Source organism: Typopeltis vanoorti, chromosome 18 (genome assembly GCF_054136105.1).
Source record: "Typopeltis vanoorti isolate ZY-2024b chromosome 18, IOZ_Tvanoo_1.0, whole genome shotgun sequence".
Classification (NCBI taxonomy): Eukaryota; Metazoa; Arthropoda; class Arachnida; order Uropygi; family Thelyphonidae; genus Typopeltis; species Typopeltis vanoorti.
In genome coordinates, this window is record NC_143566.1 from 112839704 (window position 1) to 112867655 (window position 27952).

At 38.2% G+C, this 27952-nt stretch overlaps 1 protein-coding gene across 1 annotated transcript in view; it reads left to right on the forward strand.

Annotated features, from left to right (window-relative positions):
- Positions 1 to 426: 426 nt before the first annotated feature.
- Positions 427 to 27952, forward strand: part of LOC150097080 (serine/threonine-protein kinase pim-1-like) — a 37565-nt gene continuing 10039 nt past the window's right edge. The window contains exons 1-4 of the mRNA XM_090408123.1: positions 427 to 948; positions 1043 to 1090; positions 1830 to 2193; positions 16077 to 16253. Of these exons, the coding sequence (XP_090264249.1) occupies positions 427 to 948; positions 1043 to 1090; positions 1830 to 2193; positions 16077 to 16253 (1111 nt within the window). The remainder of the gene's footprint in view (positions 949 to 1042; positions 1091 to 1829; positions 2194 to 16076; positions 16254 to 27952) is intronic.

Genomic DNA, 27952 nt, shown 5'->3' on the forward strand with positions numbered 1-27952 from the left:
GCTAACATGCTAATTCTGAAATAATTTTTGTCAGTCGGTTTTTGCATCCTCTCCGCAGTCGCTTCGTCCCTCTATGATTTGGAAGGGACCAAGACTACAAAACCTGCGCACAGCAGTTTAGATCAGGGCCGTGTACCAACTGCAACTGTCAAGCATTTATAATCAAATAAGTTTCAAAATATTCATCAGCAACATTTTTGCCTTTTTATTCCCCCCGCCCCTTTTTAACAAAAAATAAGTTTACAGTTCCTTTATAATTTTAGCCTATTTACCTCCTCCCCTTTTTCATTTTCCTTCTGTTCACAGACCTTCCACTACTTTTACACTTAAAAAAAGTCTCCACCACGAAATTTTTAAGTTTGAATAAGAAAATCTCGAAGACTTCACCCCAACGCTCGCCTGTAATTGTTTCACGGGCATTCAAGTATGGGTTCGCGCATTTCGCGTCAAAGGGGTAAGAGAACCGAAAATTCAGGAGAAAGGCCTGGTTGTTCTTCCAAGAGTAGAAGAGGAGCCGACAGCTCTGATTTAGGTAAGAAGAGTCATTCTAGTAACGAATCGCATAAACGGCGTCATAGAAATATAGTAGAACAGCCTGATATTTCAACTCGAGTTGAGAAAGTTCATTTACGTAAAAAGAGCCATTTCAGTAATGATCCAAATAAAGAGCGTCGTAGTAAAGAATCGCATGAACGCCGTTATAGAAATGTAGTAGAACAGCCCGATTGTTCAACTCGAGTTGACAAAGTTTATTTACATAAACAGAGCCAATTCAGTAATGATCCAAATAGAGAGCGTTCTAAAAAAATAGAAGAACAGCCAGATAGTCCTTCCAAGAGTGCAATAACTTGGAAGGAGTCCTCGCAACATTACGTGATAGGCAGACTTCTAGGTAAAGGAGGGTTTGGGTCAGTTTATGAGGGTGTGAGGTTAAAGGATAACGCACCGGTGAGTTTCCTAATTCAACTCTTGAATTTGAAATGTCGTACTTCATAAATATATTTTGTTTTTCAGTTGCTTAATTTTATTTTTAATTTCTTAGGTTGCCGTAAAGCATGTACTGAAGGTGAAAGTAATACAATGGGGAGAGGTAAGTTCGATTCTTTAAGTGTTTTTTTCTGTAGTAAAAATCGTTGTCTCCTTCATTCATTTTACGGTCTTGCACATTTTACGGCCATGTGAAAGGCTGAGATTTTATATTTTATGGAACTTGTTTAGTTTTCAGTGTTTATTCCTTTTTACTTTAAACATTAATGTAGCGATGAAGCTCTTTAGTTTCAACTTTTTAAATCGCTTAATTAGGAAAGTTATTTAGTTATTACTTAATTAGAAAAAAAGAGTCATTTTGTATTCTGAATGTTTTTAAGTTATATTACAAAATTGCATTACCGACTCCTTGTAACATATTTGAATAACTACTAATTCTAGCGTAAACTGCGAATGAATTAACGTTAAACTACGTTGGTGGTATAGAAGAAAGGGTACTTTACGAGTGAAACTTGAACGTTCGGTTTCAACAAGAGTGATAATCACATTGATGTGGGCAATATTTCATAATTTAACGGACTGATTGTTTTCATATCCGATATCATTGGGAAAGAAATTTGCGAAGTATTAGTCAGATTTATCAATTATTCATACCCCCCCCCCCACCACTATCGGGGGATGTTTAAATATAATCGTTTAAAACAGCATTACTAAATAACATGAAATTCAATAGATGTTAAGCATTCCATAATGTGACTGTATGACATACTTATTCTAATGATTTTAAGCAGCATGATGAGAGATCACGTGAACTTAATTCTCTTTCCCCCTTTCATTTATAGATGAATGGACGTCGTTTGCCTTTGGAGATATGCTTAATGCATCGAGTGCGACACATCCCCGGTGTTGTTACCATTATTGACTGGTTTGACATCGGAGATTCATACCATATCGTAATGGAGAGGCCCGAGAAGTCGAAAGATTTGTTTGAAGTGATTAACGAGAAAGGAGCTCTCGAAGAACAGTTAGCGCAAAGGTATTTCCGACAGATAGTTGAAGCGGTGGTATCTTGCTATAGAGAAGGTGTCATTCACAGGGATATTAAGGACGAAAATGTTCTGGTGGACCTGAACAGAGATGAAATTAAACTCATTGATTTTGGTTCCGGAGCCTACCTGAAGGACAGCGTCTACACAGATTTTAACGGTAGGTAATTTCGGTTTTGAATTAATGATCAAAATAAGCTGGTTTTCATGCTGCCTTTTGTAGCCTTATGGGAATAGCATTTGCTTCTGCAGTGTTAAGGCAACTTGAAGAAGCACGATTATAGATTCAACTCTGGACGCGAACCAGAATTTTTTTTTCTTGGCATTTCTCAGATGGATCATGAGTCAATTGATCTTTGGCACTGGCAAGAAGGTTTTCTCCTCAACAGAAACTGGTTTTTAAGATGAGCAGACAGCTAGGCTTCATCCTTCAATCATGTCTGATAGCGAGCTCAAGCTGTCAATGAAAACCGTTCAGGAGACAGAATACAACAAGGAACTGCTGTCATCGTGGTCCTGAACCCTAACATGACTTGTTTTTTTGAAGCAGCGTATTTTGCCAAAATGCACTGTTTTAGATAAATGGTCCCAGAAATTTCTAATCCCTATCCACCACCTGGTTATAGACCTAAAAGTAAGCTGCTGTGTTTCTTTACAAAATGCCAGGAGTATCAGAAATAAGGGAGATGAAATTGTTCCCCTGATTGAGTTTGTTATTATTATAAGTGTCTCCATGGAGTTAGGAGACTCATTGTGGGAGACCCTACATTGACATGCAAACCATTATTCGCACAGTACCTATCAGAAACTAGGTCATCACAGACGGAGCATTCACAATCACCTCTGGCAGTGCATCGCACACATTGACCATCTTCCAATTAAAAACTCTAGTCCTAACACCCTTGTTTAACCACAAGTTTACAGAATTTCCACGGATGACTCCCCTCCCCCTTCATTCCCCCCTTTCCTGTACTCTGCAGAAAAGTCATCGGTATCAATCTTATAAAATCCCTTTAACTTATATGCTTCTATCATATCACTTCTCTTATACCTATCAGTTAGTGTTTTTGGAGCCCACAGACCTTGAATCTATTCTCATAGAAACATTCCACAGACCTGCAACAATTATTTTCACTTGCCTCTGGATCTTCTCCACCGCTCCATCAAGTAATTCCGGTCAACAGATCTGTGTGCGGTAGTCCAGATGTCGCTTTATTAATGCCTTATGAAGTGGAACAATAACTACCCTGTTCCTACTTGTCAGTGTATTCAACAAATGTAATTTAAATTGCTGTTTTGGCCACCTTTACAAGAGGTCCCCTAAACTTCACGTTTCTGTCCACAAAAGCCCCCAAGTCCATTGCCTCAAGAATTCCTTGCAGTTCAGTTCCATTAATATATTACACAGCATATGATCTCATCATCCCAAAGTGCATCACTTTACACTTAGCCATGTTGAACTGACAGTTATTTATCTTTGCCCATACTGCCAAAATTTTAAGTCATTCTGCAAGATGTCTACATCACCTTCTTGATTATTGCTCTTCCCAACTTTGCATCATCAGAAAACAAGTGGATATTTCCTGTCCAATTATTTCCAATATCATTAGTGTACAAATTAAACAGAGGTTCAGGTACTGAGTCCTGAGGTACACCACTGATCACATGCCTTTTCCTTGACTCAGCTACTCCATAAGCCACCCTCTAATCTAAATCGCCAGTTTCAGATCCATTCCCACTTGCTCCAATTTTTATGCAACAGTTTCATGAGGGATCCTGTCAAATGGCTCTGCAAAGTCCAGTAGTGTCACCAAGTAAGGAGTTTCTTTATCAAACTCCACTGTTTCTTTTTTTTTTATAGAAAGTAAGTTACTAAGACAAGACCTACCTTTCACAAAACCATGATGTTCCTTATAAAGTATTATATTTCTGTCTTGAATTCTAATATTCATGAATCTTTCCAACACTTTAACCACTATAATATGCTACTTCTGTCTTGAAGCTTCCCTTATGCGGTGGAATTATTTTCATCTTTCCACTCTATTCTCTTGCATGTTCTCGAAACACTTGCGCTCTAATGTGCTACCCTTGTGGCAGTGTTAGCATTAAGCACCTCTATTTCTTCTTACTCTCATTACTCAGATCAGTGAGTGACATATTCGGCATTGCAATATCACAGTCAATGTGGTACACTTTTTTGCAAAATAATCGCTGAGTAACTCAACTACTTGTATTTGCTTCTGTTACTTTACTGCCGTAAACACTTTTTAAAGCATCCTTCGTTAGTTATTCTTCCTTTTACTTGCCACATATTGAAAGAACTCGTTACGATTTCTTTTGGACTCATCAGCTAGTTTCTCTCATAATTAGCTTTGGCCTTCCTTACCATATAGGTCACCCTCCTTGCCTGTACTACTCATGGGTATGCGGATCACTATTTTCTTTATACTTCCTCCAATTCTGCTTTCTTTAAATGTCCTTTGAAAATCTCCCATGCATAATCAACATCTCTCCTTTTCAAATGCTCATGCCATAGTACTGCTGAAAGCTGACTTCTCAGCTTGCCATAATCACCAGCCTTGTAATTCCACATATACCCCTTCTTGACAGAAAATTCTGCACTTCTTACAATCTCCCAGGTCAAGACCACGTGATCATTCTCCAAGTGGAGACCGTATGACTAAATTGGTGTTTGATATGTTCTCCAATGTTATGACCAGATCCAACACTCGAACATCTTGTCCCTTTCATTACATGCTGTCTCAGGTAATTATCTCTTAACGACTATTAATAATCTCCTTGTGACCAATTCCTTATACCCATGTGTCCTCATAATAATTACTCGACCTGCACTCATCATGCAAATTTGCCGATGCATACCCTCCACATTCCTCCTCATACTCCACAGAATCATTGGAATGATATCCTAATGGGAATAGAATATAATTCATTTTTAAGGTCACATGGTGGTCAGCATTCATAGTATAAAATTGATGGAGGCAACACACGTGTTAGAAAAATTACTTAACATTTAAGAAAGTAACAGTCGATGTTTCAACCTCTGTATTGAGGTCATCATCAGGAAAACATACATCTGCACAGGATACAAGATACATGACAATACACTACACAGGTAATCTCTGGCGGAAAAAATATTATAATAAAATAAAAAAAACATTAAAAAATGAACTGTATTAAACAATTTATGAAGTTCTCTGTATTAAGATTTTCTAATTGGAGTTGTTCTGGATGCTCTACTGGTTGAAGATGGGTCATCCATATTTTTGTAATAATTAAACCATCATTCTTGTTCAGATTTGAATGATGTTTAAGCACTCCGCAGGCTTCTTTAAATTTTCTTTCAAACCAGGTTATGGTGCGGTACAGGAACTTGATGCCTTTTACAGTTTATTCTGCTACATGTGTGAAGTGCGTCGTCTGGCAGGGTTGTTTTACCATAGTGGAGATATTTAATGTAGCGTTTGTGAACACAAACGCCACATAAGAAGGGATAAAGAAAATATGGAGTAGCCCTCTCATGAGGAAAGTTCTGATAAGGCCCTAGGAGCAGATGGAATCCCAGCAGAGTTAATTAAGGCCACTGGGGATGGAGGATAAGAGTGTTTCATATATTGATTACAAGGATGTGGGACACAGGATCATGCCCTAGAGATAGGAAGAATTCAATTTTCATACTACTACATAAGAAGGGAGCTGTGCAAGAACTATTAGTTTAATATCTCATGCAAGCAAAATGTTATTGAAGATCATGCTGAATAGGATTGAGGTCCAAGTTGATGCCCAAGGAACAAGCAGGTTTTAGGAAAGGTAAGGGTACCTGAGATAAGATCCTTTTGCCATATAAGTGATGATACTATATTCTTCTGTAATGACAAGAAAGTACAAGAACAAATTCTTGATGAAGTTAACAAGATCAATAATAACAGAAGACTGTCAAGACAAAGATAATGGTTCTCAAAGAAAATATAAACAGGGAAGCTGTTCAGAAACAGGTGTACCTTAATGGAGAAAGATCGAATTCAGCAAGTTTGAGTACCTGGGATCCATTATTAATACGAAGAATTGCTGTTCATAAGATGTCAGACTAAGATTAGGAATGGCTAAAAACAACAGTCGGAGGCTTGTTTAAAATCTGGAAGGATGGATCTATCTCCATGGTAACAACGTTGATGATTTTGGATGCAGTTTTTCCAACAGCAACTTATGGATGTGAGACTTGGAACATAAAGAAGTCAGATCAGAAAAGGATAGCTGCTTTAGAGATGTGGTGTTACAAAAGGCTGCTGATGATATCATGCTGAAAGGTATACACATGAGTGGATGTTAGAAAAAATCAGTAGAACTTTAAGGCTTAAGGATATTGGCAGAAGAAAGTTAAAACATTTTGGACACAGTGAAAGGAGGACTTCTTAGAACAGTAATAGAAGGTAAAGTTCCTGGAAAAACAGGAAGGGATAGACTGTCAATGATATGGATGGTGTGTGTGGAGTGACTGATCTTCAGAGAGTTGAAGCCTCCAGAAAAGCATACAACAGGACTACATGGCGAGGCCTAGTGTGGTACATCACCGAGCATCGGAGTGACCATATGGCATCTGTGGATGCCCAGTGAACAAATGATAAGTAGACATGAAAGAGGGAATAATGGCAATGGTTGTGAGGTGGAGATTGATAGGAAGAGATATTTAGGATGTGTTTGTTATTATTATTATTCGTGACACTTCCAAGGAGTCCAAAGACTCATTGTGGGAGGACACCTACTGTATATCTATCTGTCTCCACTACTATACAGAACCTCTACTCCCATCACCTACATCAATACCATCTACTGCCCACAACCACCATAGCTAGTATTTTTTGGCTGTAAATTGCGTAAGGGCCGATTTGTCTGTATGCAGGATGAAAAACCCGAGTTTCCTGGAGAAAAAACCCTGCTACCTCCATAAGAGTTCGGCTAACTCTCCTTCAATTGAAAAAGTCCATATAAAGATTCCTCCCGTCATAACGAGAATCGGACTTAGGTCTTTTCTAATCGAAGGGCGCATCGTGCCGTCGTTCTTCCAATGTTGCTATAGGCCAAGAAATGTGGAGGATGGTGATGAAGAAATACATAAACAATTTCAATTAGTGAACAAGGAAAGGATGATTATTTATGGTAGTATAGATTAGAATGAAGAGATAACATTTCGGAATAAGAATAATGAAATTTCTCGTTGTCGAGAGAACCACCTCAAGGAGTATGTTAAGGTGGCCATGTGATAATCGAGAGTTTTGGATCAGACCATTTCATCACAGGATATAATTGTAAGGTTTGTACTTCCCTTCACTTTGTGAGCAATCAAGAAGTGATCCCATAGTTGTGGCTGGCTATATGAAGAATTCTGTGAGGAAATGATATATGTGAAGTAAAAGGCTTTGATTATTACAAGCTTAGAAGACTGCTTGGAGTTATAGCATGGAAGGAGAAGTTGAGTGGTAAGGAAATAAATGCTGCTTAGGAACTGACAAAGAAATGCATATCAGTATCAATGTGTGAATGTATTCTTAAGGTCAAAAGGCTGAATAAGTTGGGTGTGAAATTGAACAAGGGAATTATGGATGAAATCTGGAAAAAGGCATTTTGGAGGTACACAAGATGAACAATGCTAACAATCAGTTGCTTGAGTACAAAGAGCAGGTTTTTGAAAGTGACTCACTTGGCAAGGACATCAAAAGTGCAGTACATTCATAAGTGAGCAAATCAGACCAAGAAAATCACCACGTGTCCTGAAGGAATGTTCCAGGCAGTTAGCATCAGCCTTGTCCTACCTGTTTAACAAGAGGCTTGCAGCAGATAAGTCCAAAGGAGTAGAAGGAAGGCAAAACTGTTCCACTTCACAAAGGTGATAATAAGGCTAAAGGCAATACATTATAGGCTGATCTGTATGTCTAGAGTTAATGTATTGGAGAGGTTGATGAGATATAGGATACAAAACCAGGTTGAAAACAATGATATTCTTGGTGCTTTTCAGCATGGGTTTGTTAAAGAGGTCATCTTTCACTAACTTTAACACGGTAATTAATATATTGGACAAGGGAGATGCATATACAGTGGTATACTTAGATTTTGAAAATGCTTTTGATAGATTGCCACACCACGAGTTGATCTCTAAAATGAAGCAGATGGGATCAGATGATAGACTATCATGTTGGATAGGTGAATGGCTATTAGTTAAGTATCAGCAATTTGTGTATGGGGGAGGAGGAAATATCTTGGAAGAGGAAAGTCACTAGTGGTATGAGAGAAGGGTCAGTTTTTGGGCCATTGTTATTTATTTTGTATATTAATGATATTGGGATCAGTTTAACTGGTGATATACAACTGTTTGCAGATGATGCAAAACTGGGGAGAATGATGAATCAAGAAAATGTTGTGGTCTTCCAGGAGGACTTGAATAGATTTATGAGTAAGCAATGGTATGCAACTGTGTTCAATATTGCAGAGTATGTAAGGTTCTGAAATTTTATAAACAACAAGGGTATGCAAAGCTTACACTTGATGGGGAGGAAGTTGAGACAACATTCCTTGAAATGGTGATCTCAAGTTCAATGGAACTTCAGATCCATCGTGAGGTCTGTGTAAGCCATCAGACCTCATATGGATTATTTGCACCAATTTAGTCCCCTGGTTTTCATGTTAATGCAGATATGTTAGAAAAGGATTCAGATAAGATTGTAACTTGTCTTCAGGATGTGGAATATGAGGACTGATTGAGCAAATGCAGTTTGCAAAACCTTGTGAATAGGAGGAAAAGAGCAGAATATGATTTGAGACATTTAAATTGGTTTTAATGCGGAGGAAATATTTTGTAGGATGGGGTAAAGGGATAGAACAAGGAGAAATAGTTCTATAAGGTGGGTGTGAGCATGGGCATGAATAAGTTCTATGCATGAAATGGTTGGTCTGTGGAATGCTTTCTGACATTGTGGGGAATGAGTTTAAAGCATGGTTTGGACAGGCTTTTGTGTGTAACAGGGTTTGTTTCCTGCATTGTCTTCAGACTACTTGGATGTATATTTTTTTATTAATAATCATCCCAGATCTTTCATCTATTCCACCTCCTTGAAGATATACCCACCAGACTTATACTCTGCATCCTCTCTTTGCTTCCCAAATTTTAAAACCTTACACTTCACTACATGTTTAATGTGGTGAAGTGTAAGGTTAAACTGACATCCCCACTTAAATTGAGTTTGCTTCCTCTGGGACTGAAAGCAGAGTTTTTTTTACGAAGTCGATCAGGTTGAAGCATGATTCATCCACATGGGCAGGGAGTCGAGGTAAACCCCCTCCTCAACATGAGGTTAGAATGAGATTGGCACCTGTGATATAGCATTCTGTTGTGCTCCATGAGAGAGAGCGCACTATGATGGTGAAGCAGTTGAAATCAAGCAAACTATGATGGCATTTGACAAACTGAATTTGTTTGTCAAGTGGTACCTACTTGGTCCTGCCAGTAGTTCGATTTATGTTTTATAATACACAAAGTGTAATATGAAATTTATATTCATTGAAGAAAGTCAAATTAAAAACAGTTTTACCTATGTTCATTTTTTATTTAAAGTACATATTTATTTTTTATTTAAAGTACATATTTATATTATACTTTTTCAGAACTTGGCTGACTATCATACTAGAGGGGGGGACATCAAAATCGTTGAGGGGGGGCATGATCCAAAAAATGTTGGGAAACACTGACTTAGACCCATTGTGGATTGTATAAAGAGTCCCATGCATAAAATATCAAGATTTCTGTCTAACCTTCTCCATCTCCTCACTACTCAGCTTCTTTAATAAAAAATTCCATATTATTTCATACAATATTAAAAGATATTAAACTGGCAGACATGTTAGTAAGCTTTGACATTGCCTCTCTCTTCACTAGTATCCCTCACAAAGCGACTGTAGAAATTCTAACCCAAAACGTTTCATTGGACATAGTGGAATTATTCAAATTTGTAATCACATCAGGCATCTTCACATGGAAAGATAAAATATATAAACGAGGAAGGAACAGCATTGGGCTCATCCTTATCACCTAATCTAGCCAACTTTTTTCCTGAATATCTAGAAGAATTTTTCGCTCTCGACCCAAATACGACAATATGGCTTTAGTATGGTGATGATGATCTTGGAGCCACACGGAACTAGAACTCTACACATTTTTTATAAAAACATCAATTCCCTACATCCTCATTTCAAGTTTCACACTAGAAAAAGAATAATCAGACTGTATTTCCTTTTTTGATGTACACATCCAACATAAGCATGATGGATCAACAGTACTGTCGACAGGGTGTAGCATAGAGGCAGCCTGCGTCACGGCGTGGCTTAATAAGGGCGCTCGTTCAGCCATATTGCGATAGTCGCTAGCTAACAATTCCTGTTAGCGTAGCAAGTGCAGAAAGAAGTTTTCCAAGCTTAAATTGATTAAAAATTCTTTGTGAACAGCAATGACCCAAGAAAGATTAGTTGGTCTAGCAACTATATCGATAAAGGCGGACATAACTTATAATTTAAATTAAATTTAGAATAACTTATAAACAGTTTTATTGTGTGCTATCCCTGTAGAGCAAACATTTAATTAATAGTATTATATAATTGTTTTGCATTAATGTTTCTCTTGTAATAAAAACAAAATAGCAATTGGAGATTTTCTTATTTTTGTCTTGTAATCCATCAGGGGCAATATTAAATTGTTTGCCTGAGGTCGCGATCTACTCTGGCAATGGCCCTGTGGATCAATTTCCACTTTTGTCTACCAAAATACGGCTTTTCAGGTCCTTATATCCACAATACATCAACTCAAAAATCTGACATAATGAAATCTTTAGTATCCAAAGCACACAAGAATTCTTCTTTGGAAGAATTTCTAAAACAGGAATTGGAAATTGTCAAAGAAACTGCCTTACTAAATGGATATAATCCAATGATACCCCCCCCCCCTCCACCAAAAAAAAAATCATCCACTGTCCTATAGATGACTCAACCAAGAAGCCCACAGGACTCCTATACCATATGTTAAAGGCATCGCTGAATGTGTGGCAAAAATATCAACTCATTGCTACCGATGGGGCGGGTGATTTGAGCTGTGATAGGGAGAAGTATTTTTTAAACGGTGTGTAGTGCGAATTCTTTTGTGAATTGTGCTGCATTTTTTTTCTCATTGACACAAGTGTTCTTTAGTGGTTCTGCATTTGGAGTTTCGTTGTTATATATTGTGTTATTTTTGGGTTACCAAGAAAGCGCGGTCACAGTCGAAAGCATTTGAGGTGGAAGAGAAGATAAGTTTTCGCTCTCTTGTATTGTTGAATATAGCGTTATATTTGTTTATATTTAGCGTTAATATATACATCTCTGTGATACAGTGTTCATATACTTTTAGCGATTAGTTTAGTAGTTACTCGGCAGTAAGGAATGATGGCAGACGCAGCTGCAATTACAACTGGCGTGTCACCAAGTCCTCTGCCATTTAAGAACTGTTATACGTATCATAAAGGATTTTGTGGCATGCAGTGTTTGCGACATGTATGCTTCCTGGGAGTTGAACGGTGAGAGAAGGGAGAGTGCGTATATGCACAAAATGCAGACAGTGGGAGGAAATCAATGAATTAGATATTTCGATAACAGAACTAGTTGCTTCAGGAATGGGAAATGAATGTCGGGAGACGAGTAGTGTGACAGGAGAGAATGACTAGCGAAGTATGAATGAGAAAATGAGTCTGGAGTAGTGGCGGCCAGTGAAAAGTTTAATAATAAAAAAAAAATCTTTTTTTCCTAATCGGTAACCAATTTATTAATAAATAAATTTACATGATAAAATATTGCTTTATTAAAAATCTTTCACCCTCACCACGAACAAACAAACACCAATAATAAAAGTTTCGTATCACACAGAAATAACGTGCGCATGCATTCAATTTATCTGTAAGCGACACTGCCCAAACGAGCAGTGTCAGAATCACTCGTTACGTGCAATGACAAGCATAAACGAATATCGGCAAGTCTAGCTGCAGTTGGCGCGATAATTCTGGCACTGCGTTAGATCGCAGTGCATTTGTTTCGTGTAACGATAACTGAAAAAATATAATTATTTTCAACAGTGACACTCGTCATAATTCAGCTTTTTATCTATAATAAATAAATAATTATGTTATTTTAACAAAATAAAATAAGATTTACAAAAAATAGTTCACCCTCACCACGAACACGCACCAATAATAAAAGTTCCATATCTCACAGAAATAACGCTCACAAGCATAAAATATACTGCCCAAACGAGCAGTGACGGATTCACTTGTAACATGCAATAAGAAGCACAAACTAATATCGGCTAGATTAGCTGCAATTGGCCGAATGTGATAATTCTGAAACTGGGTTAGATCGCAGTGTATTTGTTTCGTAATCTAAAGCGTTAATCGAACAATTCCAATTATTAACTATTCAATCAATCTCAAAACATAAGCTGTAACCTTTAACATGTTGTATTGCATTTATATAATGTTGTAAGCATTGTTATTATTTATAAACACAAACGAAATTTAATTTTTTAATTTTTTCCTCGGGGGTGCTGCAGTGTCGCAGTGCTTATGTATGAGCCGAAACTGGTCGGGAGTGTGGAAGGCTTGAATGACGTGAAGTTTACGTAGATGGTTTTGATTGAGAAAATGAATGGCGAATGACTAATTTGCAGATAGGGATAGATGAACTGAAAGAGGAGGTGTAATGTTTTATGAATGAGATGAAAAGTATGAATGATGAGATTAGGAAAATGGAAGATCTGTATGCAACCCTAATCAGAGTAGAAGTGAGAGAAAGTTTTGGGAATGATAGAAGAGAAGAAAATAAAAGCAGTAGGAGACAGGAATGAGAGAGTGGTTTGGGAATGACAGAAGAGGAGAGTATAGAAGCAAGAGTATTGAAGTATTTCATACAACCTCATGTAAGAGATTCTTGTATGAGGTTGTATGAAAGAAGATCCACAGAGGAAAGATAGCGTGTATGTTGCCTAGGTATCATAGTGACAAGCTGAGAAGAAGAGCAGTAATATTGAATAACATAATAGCTAGAATGTGTCAGAAGAGAGTACTGGAATATGTGGATGCTTGGTGGGCATTTGAGGACAAGAAGGAATTGTATGCGAGAGACTGCTTTCATTTAAATGAAGAAGAACGTAGACATCTGGAGAGATTACTGTGTTCTGAACGAATCGGTATAATCAATGCAGGGAAACTAGAATGGCCAGGGTGGATGGTAGCCTGGGTGGCCTCTTGTGGGAATGTACTTAGAAGAAGGGGGATGACATCAGGTAACGCATATCACAGTGGAGTCTACAGGGAATAATTTATGCTTTATACTAATGCCAGGAGTATACGGAATAAGGGAGAGGAATTGGTGGCACTGCTAGCATCAGCCTTGCCAAGGTTCATTGGGATCACTGAGACGTGGTTGACAGAAGGGGATATAATAACAGGAATACAAGTGGCAGGATAGTAAGAGAAAGCGTGGTGGTGGAGTACTGCTTATGATAAGTGACAACTTATGTTCTATAAGAGTGGAGACTTTGGAAGGCAGCGACACTAATGATTTTGAGAGCATGTAGTGAGGTAGGGGCGGACAAGGCGGGATATTTAGTGGGGTGTTGCTACAGATGACCCATGAGCACAGAGGTCGGGGACCAGGAGATGTTTAGACAGTTGAGTTTGGCAAGTGCAAGAAGAATGATTGTTATGGGAGATTTTAACTACAGTAGTATAAATTGGGGAGAGGAAGATGCATGTAGCAATAGGGAATGGAATTTCTAGAATTCTTGAGGGACAAATATCTTAGGCAGCATGTAACAGAGGGAACAAGAGGTTCAAGATTTTTGGATTTGGTTATAGCATCAAAAGAGTTGATAATAACTGAGATGACGTCTCTCCCACCAGTTGGATAGAGTGACCATATGGTTTTCACTTGGAAAATTAATAGACATGCAGGAGTATCAAAGAAATGGAACATATGTGGAATTATAAAGCAGGTGATTATAATAATCTTAGACGTCAACTTGGAGAAGTTTTGATGGAGGGTTAGCAGCAATGGAAAGCTGTATTCCATGAGTGAAGAGATGACACAATTTGGAGTAAAGTGGATGACAAACAATATTAAACAGGAACGGCATGCGAGAAAGAGGCTATGGAAGAGATATAAAGAGACAGTGAAGAGAAGATGTATTAAGAATATAAGACACAGGCCAGGAGAGTGAGTAATATGGTAAGGAAGGTGAAACTGGAATATGAGAAGAGATTGGCCCTAAGATCCAAAGAAGATCGTATGGAATTTTTTAGCTATGTGGCCAGTAGGAGGAGAAATGACTGTGGAAAATTGATATTACGGGATTAAAACTGGAATAGAGTGACTGATACAGAGGACATAGTGGAATTGTTCAATGAACACTTTATTGGAGTGTTTCATCCTGGAGGAGTAAATATTAATACGAGAGGGATAGGGCAGGTTCGAGGTTTAGAAGTGCAGAAGGAGAGTGTGTTCCACGTTCTGAGTACTCTGGATGTCAGTAAAACTGTGGGTCTGGATGGTATTTCACCATCCAGACTCACACGTTTTGAGAGAATGTGCTCGAGAATTGACAGCTCCATTGACCTGGCTTTTCAATGAAAGTCTGGCTATGGGGAAAGGTGTCCATGGAATGGAAGGAAGGTAAGATAGTGCCCATTGCATAAGGGTAGTAGCAGACTGGAAGTGTCTAATTATAGGCCAGTTTGTGTGTCATCAGTAGTTAAGATCTTGGAGAAATTAGTGAGGGACTGTATACAGCATTGGACAGATGAGGGTAATGTTATCTGTGAGAGTCAACATGGATTTGTGAAGGGGTCTCTTGTTTTAGTAATATGCTAGCCTATTATAATAAAGTTACAAGAACAGTAGATGAGGGAAAGCCATATGCTGCAATATTCTTGGATTTAGCGAAGGCATTTGACAAGGTTCCACATGATAAGCTGATATTTAAGTTGAAGCACATGGGTCTGGATGTGAGGTTGGTTAATTGGATTCAGGATTGGCTGTCTGATAGGTATCAGATTGTTGTGTATGGTGGGGTAGTTTCAAGGAGGTAGAGGGTTACAAGTTTGGTCCACATGGCTCAGTATTGGCATTTATACTGTTTAATATTTATATCAATGACATTGTCAGTGGATTGCAAGGGAATATTCAGTTCTTTCCGGAAAATGCGAAGCTGGGAAGAGTTATTAGTATTAGTGCAGATGTGGTAGCCCTCCAAGAGGATTTGAATCATCTAGAAAGATGGGCCATTGAATATGGGTATGTCGGTTTAATGCAGCAAAATGTAAGGTCTTGTGGTTTGCATACTGTATTGGGAGTTATACTGGAGGAAGTAGGGGGAGACGAGCTCTGCGGTCGATGATTGATAGAAATCTGAAATTCAGGGGACATATTGCAAAGATGGTGAAGGTATCGCAGGGGATTGCTGCAATAATGAGAAGGATACTGACCTGCAGAGATAAAGAGTTATCATTCCATTGTATACACTTAGACTACTGTTCTCAGATTTGGTCCCCAGGATTTGAAGGGGATAAATTAACTTTGAAAGGGTACAAAGGTGGATAACAAAGATGGTTTCAGGACTGTACGATGCTAGTAATGAGGATCGGCTGAGGAAATGTGCAGTGCATAGTTTGGTGGATAGAAAGAGAGGTGATATGTTTGAGACTTAAACTGCTGAGAGTTGGTTACGGGGTTGATATTGGGGAGTTCTTTTGCTTGGTTGAACAGCGGGAAGGAGTGATGACAAGGGTCCATAGAGCGAGAATGGTTATGGAGTGGTATGATAGACTTCTTTACTAGGAAGGATCTCCCGCGATGAGTCTTTTGACGCTTTGGAGGGCTAAATAATAATAAATACACCATCTCCTTTTTGGGGAATTAAAAGCATTGACGATTTATTTTATTTTTAATTTTGCTCTCTAGGAACAAGACTTTACAGTCCTCCGGAGTGGATTCGTGAACAATGCTATTATGGTAATGCTGCTACTGTATGGTCACTTGGAATTCTCCTTTATGATATGGTTTGTGGAAATATTCCATTTAAAAATGATGAACAGATTTTACGGGCAGAAGTAAACTTTCGTCGAGTGATATCTCTAGGTATAAATTTATTATTATTATTATTATATTACTATTATTTCATGAAACCTCTATAGAGTCCTAAGATTCATCGTGTGAGATCAAAACTATGAACACAATATCAATCATACCTCTCCTTGAAACCATTAACAGACAAAGCACTCGCAATCTATTCATATCTCTCTCCAAGTGAAAAATCTCGTCCTAGCACCCTTGCTAAACATTATTTAACTTTAAGGGATGGCTTCTTCTCTTGCCCCAATCTACCCAAGTGCTGAAATATATCCCTTTTTATTAATCCTATGATATTTCTTAAGTAACTCAAATGTTTCTATCGTATTTCTGTTCGTTGACTCTATATACCAACTTTTGCACCCACAAACCTTCAATCGATCTTCATATGAAGCATTTTACACACCACTCACAATCTTGGTCAACTGCCCTGGATCTTCACCACTACTTCCTCATCCCAAAGAAACCCAGTTTACCAGAGCTGATCACAATAATACAGATGTGGTTGCATCAGGCTACTACCCCCAAATCCCTGCTTCATCAGTTTATCAGAATGCATAACTTTTCCTCATTCAAATGAAGTACTTTGTTCTACTCATACTGTCATCCTATCCTATTTAAATCATCCTGAAAGCACTATATCATCATGATTAAATATTACCCTACCCAACTTTGTATCATCAGCAAACTACTGAATATCTCTCTTCAAGTTATTTCTTATATCATTTATGCATGAATTAAATAGCAGTGATCCAAGCAGTATGCCTTACAGTATGCCACTTGTCACCTGGATTCTGCTCCTCCATATACTAATTTGTGGAATCTGTCCATCAGCTACCCTTTTATCCATATCACCATTTCTCTCCAACTGCGTTTATTGCAGCTTGTGTAATCCAACGTACACTCCATGTGGTAACCTCTCACATGTCTTTCCAAGATCCAGCACTATCATCGTGTAGCAATTCCCTTTATCCAACTCAAATGTCAATATTATAAAAAGTTGGTAGATTATTAAGGCATGACTTGACCCTTCATAAAGCCATCCTGTCTCACATAGAGTATCATATTCTTATCCGCCAATTCCAGAATTCAATTTTGATGAACTTTGTATTAGTATTATTATTACCACTCAAGACCCCATGGAGTCGGATTCCTCTCGGCGGTCCTTTTATCATACACACTGCTCATCATATCGTGCTTTAAACACTAATTGTTGCAGACACCACACTCTCAGGCAAGGTATTCTAATCATTCACAATTCTGCATGAAAAAAAAAACTGCTTCTCACTCTCCTACTCGCATCCTCTTTATACAGTTTCGAAGGATGACCTCTGGTTCTCCCCTGATCTCCCACTATTCTCTGTAAAACTTCTCCAGCATTGATCCTATAACAACCCCTTACCAACTCTGTCCACCTGTCCACCAGAATCTGCAAATTACATCTTCTCAATCTTTCCCCATATTCGACATTCCAGAGGTTAGAAACTACCCTTAGTCAGTCACTTCTGTACCCTTTCCAACATCTCTTCGTCCTTCTGAAAACCAGGTGACCATATCTGGACACAATAGTCCATGTGTGGCCTAAGAAAGCCTTATACTATGGAACAAGAATCTCCCTACTTCTACAAGTCAGTGTCCTCTGCATCATTCCCTGAAGCCTTTGTGTTATCTTCACAATTTTCGCAATGTGTCCCCTAAATTTCAGATCCTTATCCACTATCATCCCAAGATCTCTTATTTCCTCCACCATATTACACTCACTTGGTGAGTATAATATGTACTCACCAAGCATAAATTCTGCATCTCATATTTGTTTCCTAAATTTTAAAACCTTACATTTTGCAACATTGAACTCTGATCCCCATTCTTGTGCCTAATCACTCAATTTATACAAGTCTTCTTGTAAGGCCACAACATCTTCTCTACTCTTCATGGTTTGTCCCAACTTTGCATCATCTGCAAACAACTGAATATCTCCATCCAAATCTTCACCAATATCATTAATATACAGGTTAAACAGTAATGGTCCTAAAATAGACCCCTGAGGCACACCACTACTGACTTTATTTTTTCCTGGATATCGCTCCCCCATACACGACTTGTTCATACCTATCAGATGACCAGTGCACTAATCTAATATTGGATTGGATTGCACTAATCTAATAATGTTGGATATTAGATTAGTGCAATCCAATGCACTAATCTAATATCCAACCCCATTTGGTCTAGTTTGATTATCAATTTATCATGTGGTAATCTATCAAAACCTTTGCAAAATCAAAGTATACTACTGTTTATCCCTCTCCTTTTTGTCCAAGGAAGCTGTTACCTTTATTGTAATAATCAAGTAGATTACTAAAACATGACCTCCCTTTAGCAAATCCATGCTGTCCATTAAAGATAATATCATTGTTGTCAACCCAACTCTGAATCCTACTTCTCACCAGCTTCTCTAACAACTTAAAGATACCTGACACACAGATAGGTCTATAACTTGATGTCTGAATTCTATCACCTCCCTTATGAAGCACACAATCTTGCCCTCCTTCCACTCCTTTGGAACTCGACTCAGTGCAAAACTCATTAAAAAAAATATATTAAGGCAGATGTCACTTCCCTGAGATATTCCTTCACAATACATAGTGATATATTATGAAATCCCACAGCCTTATTAACATAAAGTTTGATCAATTCCTCATACACCTTGTTCACTTATAGTCAGTCTCTTCTCCTCATCATCAACTGATCCTAATCTCTCCATGATTTCACATTCACAAGAATGAGACCTTTATCAAGTGCTCATTGAGTGTCTCCGCTATGTCTTACACATCAGTTGTCCTTATACCATTTTCACCAGATAAAGGTCTCATTCACAAGAATGAGACCTTTATCAAGTGCTCATTGAGTGTCTCCGCTATGTCTTACACATCAGTTGTCCTTATACCATTTTCTCCAGTGAGTGTAATCTTTATATAATCGTTTCTTATGGCTACATATTGAAAGAACTCCCTAGAATTTTTTAGGATTTATTAGCTAACTGCTGCTCATACTTTACTTTTGCAACCCTTACCAAGCAAGTCGCACTCCTTGCCTGGTCTTTGTAATCCTCATGGAATTGGTTATTACCACTTCTATTATGGTCTGAGAGTTGGGTTAGAAATAAAGAACTTGATCACAGACTAGAGTCCACAGATATGAGGGTTCTGAGAAAAATTAGGGGAGTGAACCGATGGCAGAATCATATTAAAAATGTAGCTGTTAGAAAGGAACTTTGACATTATTAGCATTCAAGAATGTATCAGCAGAGCTAATCTAAGGTGGTATGGCCACTTAAATAGAAAGGATGAGATAAGGTTAGCAAAACAGGTGTTTGTTGCCAAGATGGCAGGAAAGAGACCCAGAGGAAGCCCAAGGTCTAGGTGGATTGATTCAGCTAGAGCTGCCTTAGAAAGAAAGAAATGTTAGATATGGCAACATAGGAGTGCTTTCAAGTAATAAACTAATTTGGAGAAAAACTGTGGATAGGAATTAATAATAATGTAAACGTAATCATGTTGTGCTGTTGTAATAACCGGATATATATATTAGGAAATTGATAAATTAAACCAAATAGTACGGATTGTGACCAATAAAAGCTGAAATAATTGCTTATTCATGATAAAGTCAGAGTTTACTGGAAAGCTTGAACTACGTGGGCTGAATGTGTGCCATCCAAATTCTTGGGATTTTTATGCCACCATTCTTGTTAAGTTAATCATAATTTCACAGGTTTGTTTAAATTTGTGTTCATGCCAAGTTTCTGTACGATGAAAAGTACAGGTACTTTTCCAATCAATTTGGTGTAGGGTATTAAGAGTGTGATCTGAAAGGTCTGTTTTCCCAAAATTGTTAAATTCAGTGTGTTGTTTGTGTTCTTTTTTATGGATAGGGATTGTACATCCAGTTTCTCTAATATAAGGTACGTTGCAGGGACAATAGATACAATAAACTCCAGGTATTTGTATAAATAATAATAATTTGTGAGTTCACAATGGCTATAAAAAATACATTTGTTCTTCATCAAAAATACATGCAATATAGATTACAGTAAAACTATAGCTATCCCATACATTAAAGGGTTATCAGAACAAATAGAATGTTTTCTGATATTTTTCAATAGAATCATTATAAACTTAAGTATAAAGAGCTAATAAGCTTCATTTCGGCAATGAAAACATTATTTAAATTAAGGGGATATTAAATCCCACAGTTTTAAAACCGAATAAGAAACTCAAAGATTGGAATCAGAGTTTCTTGCCGAATATAGTAAACTGTAAAGTATCGGCGAACACTTAGCGTGAGCTAATGCAAGTGACCCGAGTACGTAGTACAATACCGGACGACTCGTTGCAAAGGTGGGGAAAGTTCAGATCGCTATTCTTAGGTATTTTCCATAATCTAAAAACACATTTCCTAGGAAATGTATGCTGTTATTACATTATGGTGGGAGGTCACTACCCAGACCGGTTTCAGCCTTTTTTGAGGCTTCTAGGAAATGTGTTTTTACATTATGGAATATACCTAAGAATACCGATCTGAACTTTCCCCACCTTTGCAACGAGTCGTCCGGTATTGTACTATGTACTCGGGTCACTTGCATTAGCTCACGCTAAGTGTCCGCCGATACTTTACAGTTTACTATATTCGGCAAGAAACTCTCTGATTCCAATCTTTGAGTTTCTTATTCGGTTTTAAAACTGTGGGATTTAATATCCCCTTAATTTAAGTAACATTGTAAACTTAATGCCAGTTTTAAACCACCTATAAAATTAAAAAAAAAAAAAAAAAACATTCAACTCCTACATACCCCCCCCCCCTATTGCCTCACCCTGGAGTTTATTGGGAAAGTAGTTAGCAAACTGACCACTTTCCGAATGACACTATTATCCTTCACTTCGTGCAACAACTTCTTTAAATCCCTTTCCACATTTTTTGTCTCTCTATTCAAGTTCTTTGTGCCCACCACGACACTAATTTTGATGTCTGTTCTTTCTTTTATGCAAAGCATCCGATATTCGCTTTATTGTACCATGTGTAAAACGGATTTGTGCTCTTTATTTTTTACTACATCTTTAATGATAGGGTTGCTTTATATGTGACTCAGTCTTCTTGAGATTGAGAAGATAGAGAGTTGTATCAGAGAGTTGTGTATGGTGGGATAGTTTCAAGGAGGTAGAGGGTTACAAGTGGGGTCCCACAGGGCTCAGTACTCAGACTATATTGTTTAACCTTTATATCATTGACATTGTCGGTGGATTGCAAGGGAATATTCAGTTGTTTGTGGAAGATGCAAAGCTGGGAAGAATTATTAGTAATAGTACAGATGTGGTAGCCCTGCAAGAGGATTTGAATAAGCTAGACAGATGGGCAAATAAATGAGGGTTGTGGTTTAATGCAGTAAAATGTAAGGTCTTGGGGTTTGGGACACATCGATGGGAAGCTGCATACTCGATTGGAGGAGCTATACTGGAGGAAGTAGGGGAGACAAGAGATCTGGGGTTGATGATTGATAGAAACCTGAAATTTAGGGGGAATATTGCAAATGTGGTGAAGGTAACACAGAGGATTGCTGCAATAATGAGAAGGACGCTGACCTGCAGAGATAAAAGGGTTATCATGCTGTTGTATAAGTCTCTGATCAGACCACACTTAAATTTTGTTTTCAGATTTGGTCCCCAGGATTTGAAGGGAATAAATTAACTGTGGAAAGTGTACATAGGCGGATAAAAAAGATGGTTTTAGGACTGTATGATGTTAGTTATGAGAATCGGCTGAGGGAATGTGGACTGCAGAGTTTGATGGATAGAAGAATGAGAGGTCATATGATTGAGACTTTTAAGCTGTTGAGAGGTGATTACAGGGCGTAACCACCTCTCAACTAGGGAGTTCTTTCGCTTGGTTGAACATCGTGAAGGAGTGATGACAAAGGGCCCATCCCTGGAAGTTACAAAAGGAAATTGTAAGCAAGAGGGTGAGAAGTGGTTTCTCTGCATGGAGGGTGGTTGAACCATGGAGTGCATTGCCTGATAGAATGATGAGAGCAAGAACGGTCAATGAGTTTAAGGAGTGGTATGATAGACTTTGTGTTCACTAGTAAGGACCTTCCTCAATGAGTCTTTTGACTCCATGAAGACGTGAATAATAAATAATAGTTCATAACTTCCTTGTCATTTACAACAGTTATGCTCTTTGTTAAACGTTCAATTTCCTCCATACATTTAATCTGACTCTTCATTGTCATTAACTCTTGCCTAACCTCTTCGATGTCACTTCTAATATTACTCTTGCATCCATTTTCTGATTATTGGAATTCTTGATAACGCCGTTCTCATTTTCAGAACATCCTGAAATAAAAATAAAATGGCACCTCCATTTTATTTTAATCAAAATAAAAACCAAAGCGATCACTTTTAGAATACATTACCACAGTACAATTATTATGTCAGTTTGGCTGTCACACAAACGTACTGTCACACAAATGTAAGCATATAATTAAGGGGGGGGACACTTTTGGTAACCATGCAATTAAACTGCTACGTCTCGTCACAACACTAGCGACTCAGTTTTTTTTTTTTTTTTGTCTCCATAAGTTCTTTCCTATGAATTTCTTCAGCCTCATTTACCCAGTTTTAGTGTCTGCATGCACATATCACTTCTATGATCACTGATGATGGCAATTTGATATTGCTGAAATATCATAATTATTAAAGTTATTGCATTTAATATTCAGTATGTGTTGTAATTTGCTCAAAAAATAATGAGAACTAAATAGAACCAGTGTGGTCACACTGCCTCCTTGTGGAGGAAACGATCATGTGGTTTGGACTTGAGTGATAGCTGGATATAAGGAGTAAGTAAAGGCGAGTATCAGGAGGTTATTGAGAAGAGTGAAAGAAAACAGTGTAGTATGAAAGGTTGTCTGTGTGTTGCTTAGGTATGACAATGACGAATTGAGACAGAGAACTGGAATCATGAATGATATGATAGCGGAGCTCTGTGAGGAGAAGGGAGTCCAGTTTATGGCATGTATTTGAGAGACGAATGGAATAATAAAAGCATGTTGCATTTCAATGGCTTTGTAGTGAGTCTATTGTTGAAAGTGTTGATAATGGAAGTACAGTGTGTGTGTGTTGCATGCAACAAAAAGTAAGAGATGAAATTAATGCTCAGGAGAATGGTATTGCAGAGACGGGAATTGCTTGGCAGTAGAAATATGGTAGTGTGAGAGAAGAGAAAATGGAAATGCAAGATGAACAGGGAAATGAAAGGAACTGGGGTGGAAAGGGAGACATGGTAGAGATTAGATGTTGAAAGCAGCAGTGAATGCGTGTATGGGGATGAGTATATTGCGATGTAGGTGGGGAAGTTGAGATGGAGTGGATATGTGTGGTAAGTGGTGATAAAGGTGATTGGGCATGAGCAGTTGTGGTGGGGATATCGCAACCAACCTGTGGCTTGCATAGGACTGGTTATAGACCTGAAAATGAACTGCTGCGTTCATTTACAAATGCCAGAAGTATCGGAAATAAGAGGGATGAAACGGTTTCAGTGATCGACTTTATTCAATCTTGGATTTTAATTATGGCTCTATAAATTGGAATGAAGAGATGGGGAATAAGGAAATATCATTTGGGAATAAGGAAAATGAATTTCACAAGTTCTTGAGGGATGACTATCTCAGACAGCATCTAAATGAGGGCACATGTTGATTGAGAGTTCAAGATATGAACATTTCAACAGAGGATGTAATTTTGAGAGGGGTTCACTCTTTCCTCCAGTTGGCGAAAGTGATCATGAAGTAATCACCTGTGGTGTGGCTGCTCATATGCAGACTTTTGTGAGAAAAGGATACATCTGGAAATATAAGACCAGTGATTATGACAAGTTTAGGAGAGCGGGGGGATAGCCTGGAGCTATAACATGGAACAAAGAGTTCAGCAGTAAGGAAATAGATGCTGCATGGGAATTGACAAAGAAATACAACCAGGCATTAAAGTGTGGATGCATTCTGAATGCCAAAGGCTGAATGAGGTAGGTGTAAAATGGATGAATGTGAAGTTTCAGCAGGAAATCTAAAATGGAATGTACTTTGGAGGAAGTACAAGATGAATATCGGTAATAATCAGTCACATGAAGGATATAAAGAACAAGCCAGGAGAGTGACTCAGTAAGGAAAACTAAAGTGCAGTATTATCAGAAATTGGCAACAAAAAATCAAAGAAAAACCTTAGAGTATCTTAGATATGTGGCAAGTAGAAGAATGAATGAACATGGTAAGATGATGTTAATGGATTAGAATGGTAACTATGCAGAAGATATTGTTGAGATATTTAGTGATCGATTTATAAGGGTGTTTCGTTCTAATTAGGGTGGAATGAGAAAATTAAGTGCAGAGGAGATGGCTTAATTGTGAGTGAGCAGAGGAGGTATTTCAGGAAACAAATAACCTTGATGTCAATACTGCAATAGGATTTGACATATCACCACGCATCTTAAGGGAATGTTCCAGGGAATTGGAAGTAGCATTGGCATACCAGTTTAATAAAAGTCTTCCAACAGCACAGGTTCCAAGGATGTGGAAAAATTGTTCCACTGCATAAAGGTGGTGACACGGCTGTAGGTTCAAATTATAGACTGGTCTGTATATCTGGAGTTGTGATGTGTACGTGCTGGAGAGATTGGTGAAAAGAACGATACAGAAATAGGTTGATAGCAGCGGTATTCTCTGTGGTTATCGGCATAGGCTTGTTAGGGGGGAAATCATGTTTTACTAACTTATGTGCTATGAGAAGTTGACAAATATCTTGGACAGTTGAGATGCATATACAGTGGTGTACTTAGATTTTGCAAAAGCTTTGGATAGACTGCCACATGACGACAAGCTCTTAAATAAATTGTAACAGATGGAATTGGATAACATACTTCTGAGTTGGATTAGTGACTGGCTGTAGGATAGGTATCAGAAAGTTGTATATGCGGGTGTGGTATCCCAAAAGAAAAAGGTCACTAGTAATGTGCGTGAGGGATTAGTTTTGAGGCCATTGTGGTTCAATTTGTATGTTAATGATGTAGTGATGGGTTTAACTAGCGGTATGCAGCTGTTTTCAGATGATGCAAAACTGGAGACAGAGCAATGCAGAATCCGAATGTGAAGTAAATACTTGGTGATGAAACTTTAACAGGCGTAGGGGAGATGAGAGAGATCTATGAGTGATGGACAGTGACCTGAAATTCAGGAGCCCCATTGCACAAGTTGTGAAGATGTCACATTGGATAATGGCAATGATGTGTAGGACTGTGACATGCAGAAGTAGAGAGGTTATGATGCCATTGAATAAGGCCTTGATCAGGCCTCATATAGATCATTGTGTACAAATTTGATCTCTGGATTTTCATGGTGATGGGATATGTTGGAAAGTTTCAAGAGAAGATTTACAAAGGAAGTCGGTGGTCTTTGGAATGTGGAGTACTAGGCCATATTGAGAGAATGTAACTTGTAGAGCCTCTTGAATAGGAGGAGGAGAGGGATATGATTGAGACGTATAAGTTAGTTATGGGTTGTTCTATTTTTTATAGAGGGGGGGGGGTAGAACAAGAGATCATTGCTGGAAATGTATATGGATGTTGTGCGCAGAGGAGTGAGAAATGGGTTTTCTTTGCCTGGAGACTGATTAGTGAGCAGAATTCATTGCCTTAGTGTTTTGTGGATGTAGACACATTGAATCAGTTTAAAGAATGGTTGGATGAGCATTGTATGCAATTGTGCGTACTTTGCACCATAAGTGTCAGATTCCATTTAGATCAAATGTTAATAATAAATCATTGAAAAATAAGTGAAGCATGGCTGAATGAATATTATATCTTAATGGGTAAAGAAATGGAAAGATATAGTACTTTTTCTGAGGAGAAAAAGGGCAAGAAGGGGAGGAGAGTGCTGCTGATGATAGCAGGATAATTAAGATCACATAAGGTAGACTTGAAAGAGGGGAAATAGTGGCGCTGGTTATGAGGCAGTGTGGTGTAATGTGGAAGTTGACAGGAAGACATATTTAATTAGGTGTTGCTATAAGTCATGGAATGTGGAGGATGGGGATGAAGAAATGCATAAACAACTTGGATTAAAGAACAAAGGAAGTGCAAGTATTATGGCAGTATAGACTGGAATGAAGAAATAGCATTTGGGAATAAATGAAATCAATTTCTTGAATTCGTGAGCGAGAACTCTCTCAAGCAGCATATGAAGGAGTGCACGCAAGGATTGAGAATTTTAGATCTTATCGTCAGAGAATGAAATTGTGAGTGTGGCTTCACATTTTCCTCCAGTTGGCGAAAGTGATCGTCACGTGTTTCCTTGGGCAGAGTCCACCAGACTCTGCAAATTACATCTTCTCAATCTTTCCTCCTACTAGACATTCCAGAGGTAAGAAACTACATTAGTCAGTCGCCTTTGGAGCCTTTCCAACATCTCTTCATCCTTCTGAAAACCAGGTGACCAAATCTGGGCACAATAGTCCATGTGTGGCCTAATCAAAGCCTTGTACAACAGAACAAGAATCTCCCTACTTCTTCACGTTAGTGTCGTCTGCATCATTCCCAGAAGCCTTTGTGTTGTTCTTCACAATTTTGGCCATGTGTCCCTTAAAGTTCAGATCCTTTTCCACTATCACAACAATATACCTCACCAAGTATAAATTCTGCATCCCATCTTTGTTTTTCAAAATTTAAAACCTTACAATTTTGCAACATTGAACTCACATCCCCATTTCCGTGCCCTGTCATTCAATTTATTCAAGTCTTCTTGGAAGGCCACAACAACTTCACTACTCCTCATGATTCGTCCTAACTTTGAATCATCTGCAAAAAGCTGAATATCTCCATCCAAATCTTCGCTATATCATTAATATACAAGTTAAATAGTAATGGCCCTAAAACAGACCCATGAGGCATTCTACTAGTTATTTTCCTTTTCCTGGATATCGCTCCCCCATACACAACTTGTTGATACCAATCAGATATCCAGTCTCCAATCCAATGCAGTAGTCTAATATCCAACCCCATGTGCTCTAGTTTGACTGTCAACTTATTATGAGGTACTCTATCAAAAGCCTTTTCGAAATCCAAGTATATTACTGTGTATCCGTCTTCTCTGTCCAAGGAGGCAATCACTTTATTGTAATACGTAAATAGATTACTAAAACATGACCTCCCTTTAGCAAATCCATGCTGTCGATCAAAGATAATGCCATTGTTGTCAACCCAACTCTGAATCCTACCTCTCACAAGCTTCTCCAACAATTAACCGCAACACCTGACACACAGATAGGCCTATAGTTTTATGCTTTAATTCTATTACCTCCCTTATGAAGCAGCACAATCGTGCCCTCCTTCCACTCCTTAGGAAAGTGATCGGGTGCAAGACTCGTATTAAAAGAATATGTCAAGGCAGGTGTCAACTCCCTGGCACATTCCTTCAGAATATGTGGTATCAAGTCCCACAGCTTTATTAACTTTACTCAACTCCTCATATACCTATTGCTCACTTATAGTCACGCTCTTCTCCCCATCATCAAACTGCTCTCAATCTCTCCATGAAGTCACTTTCACAAGATTGAAAGACATTTATGAATTGCTCATTAAGTATCCCCATCAAACATTCCACAACAGCTGTC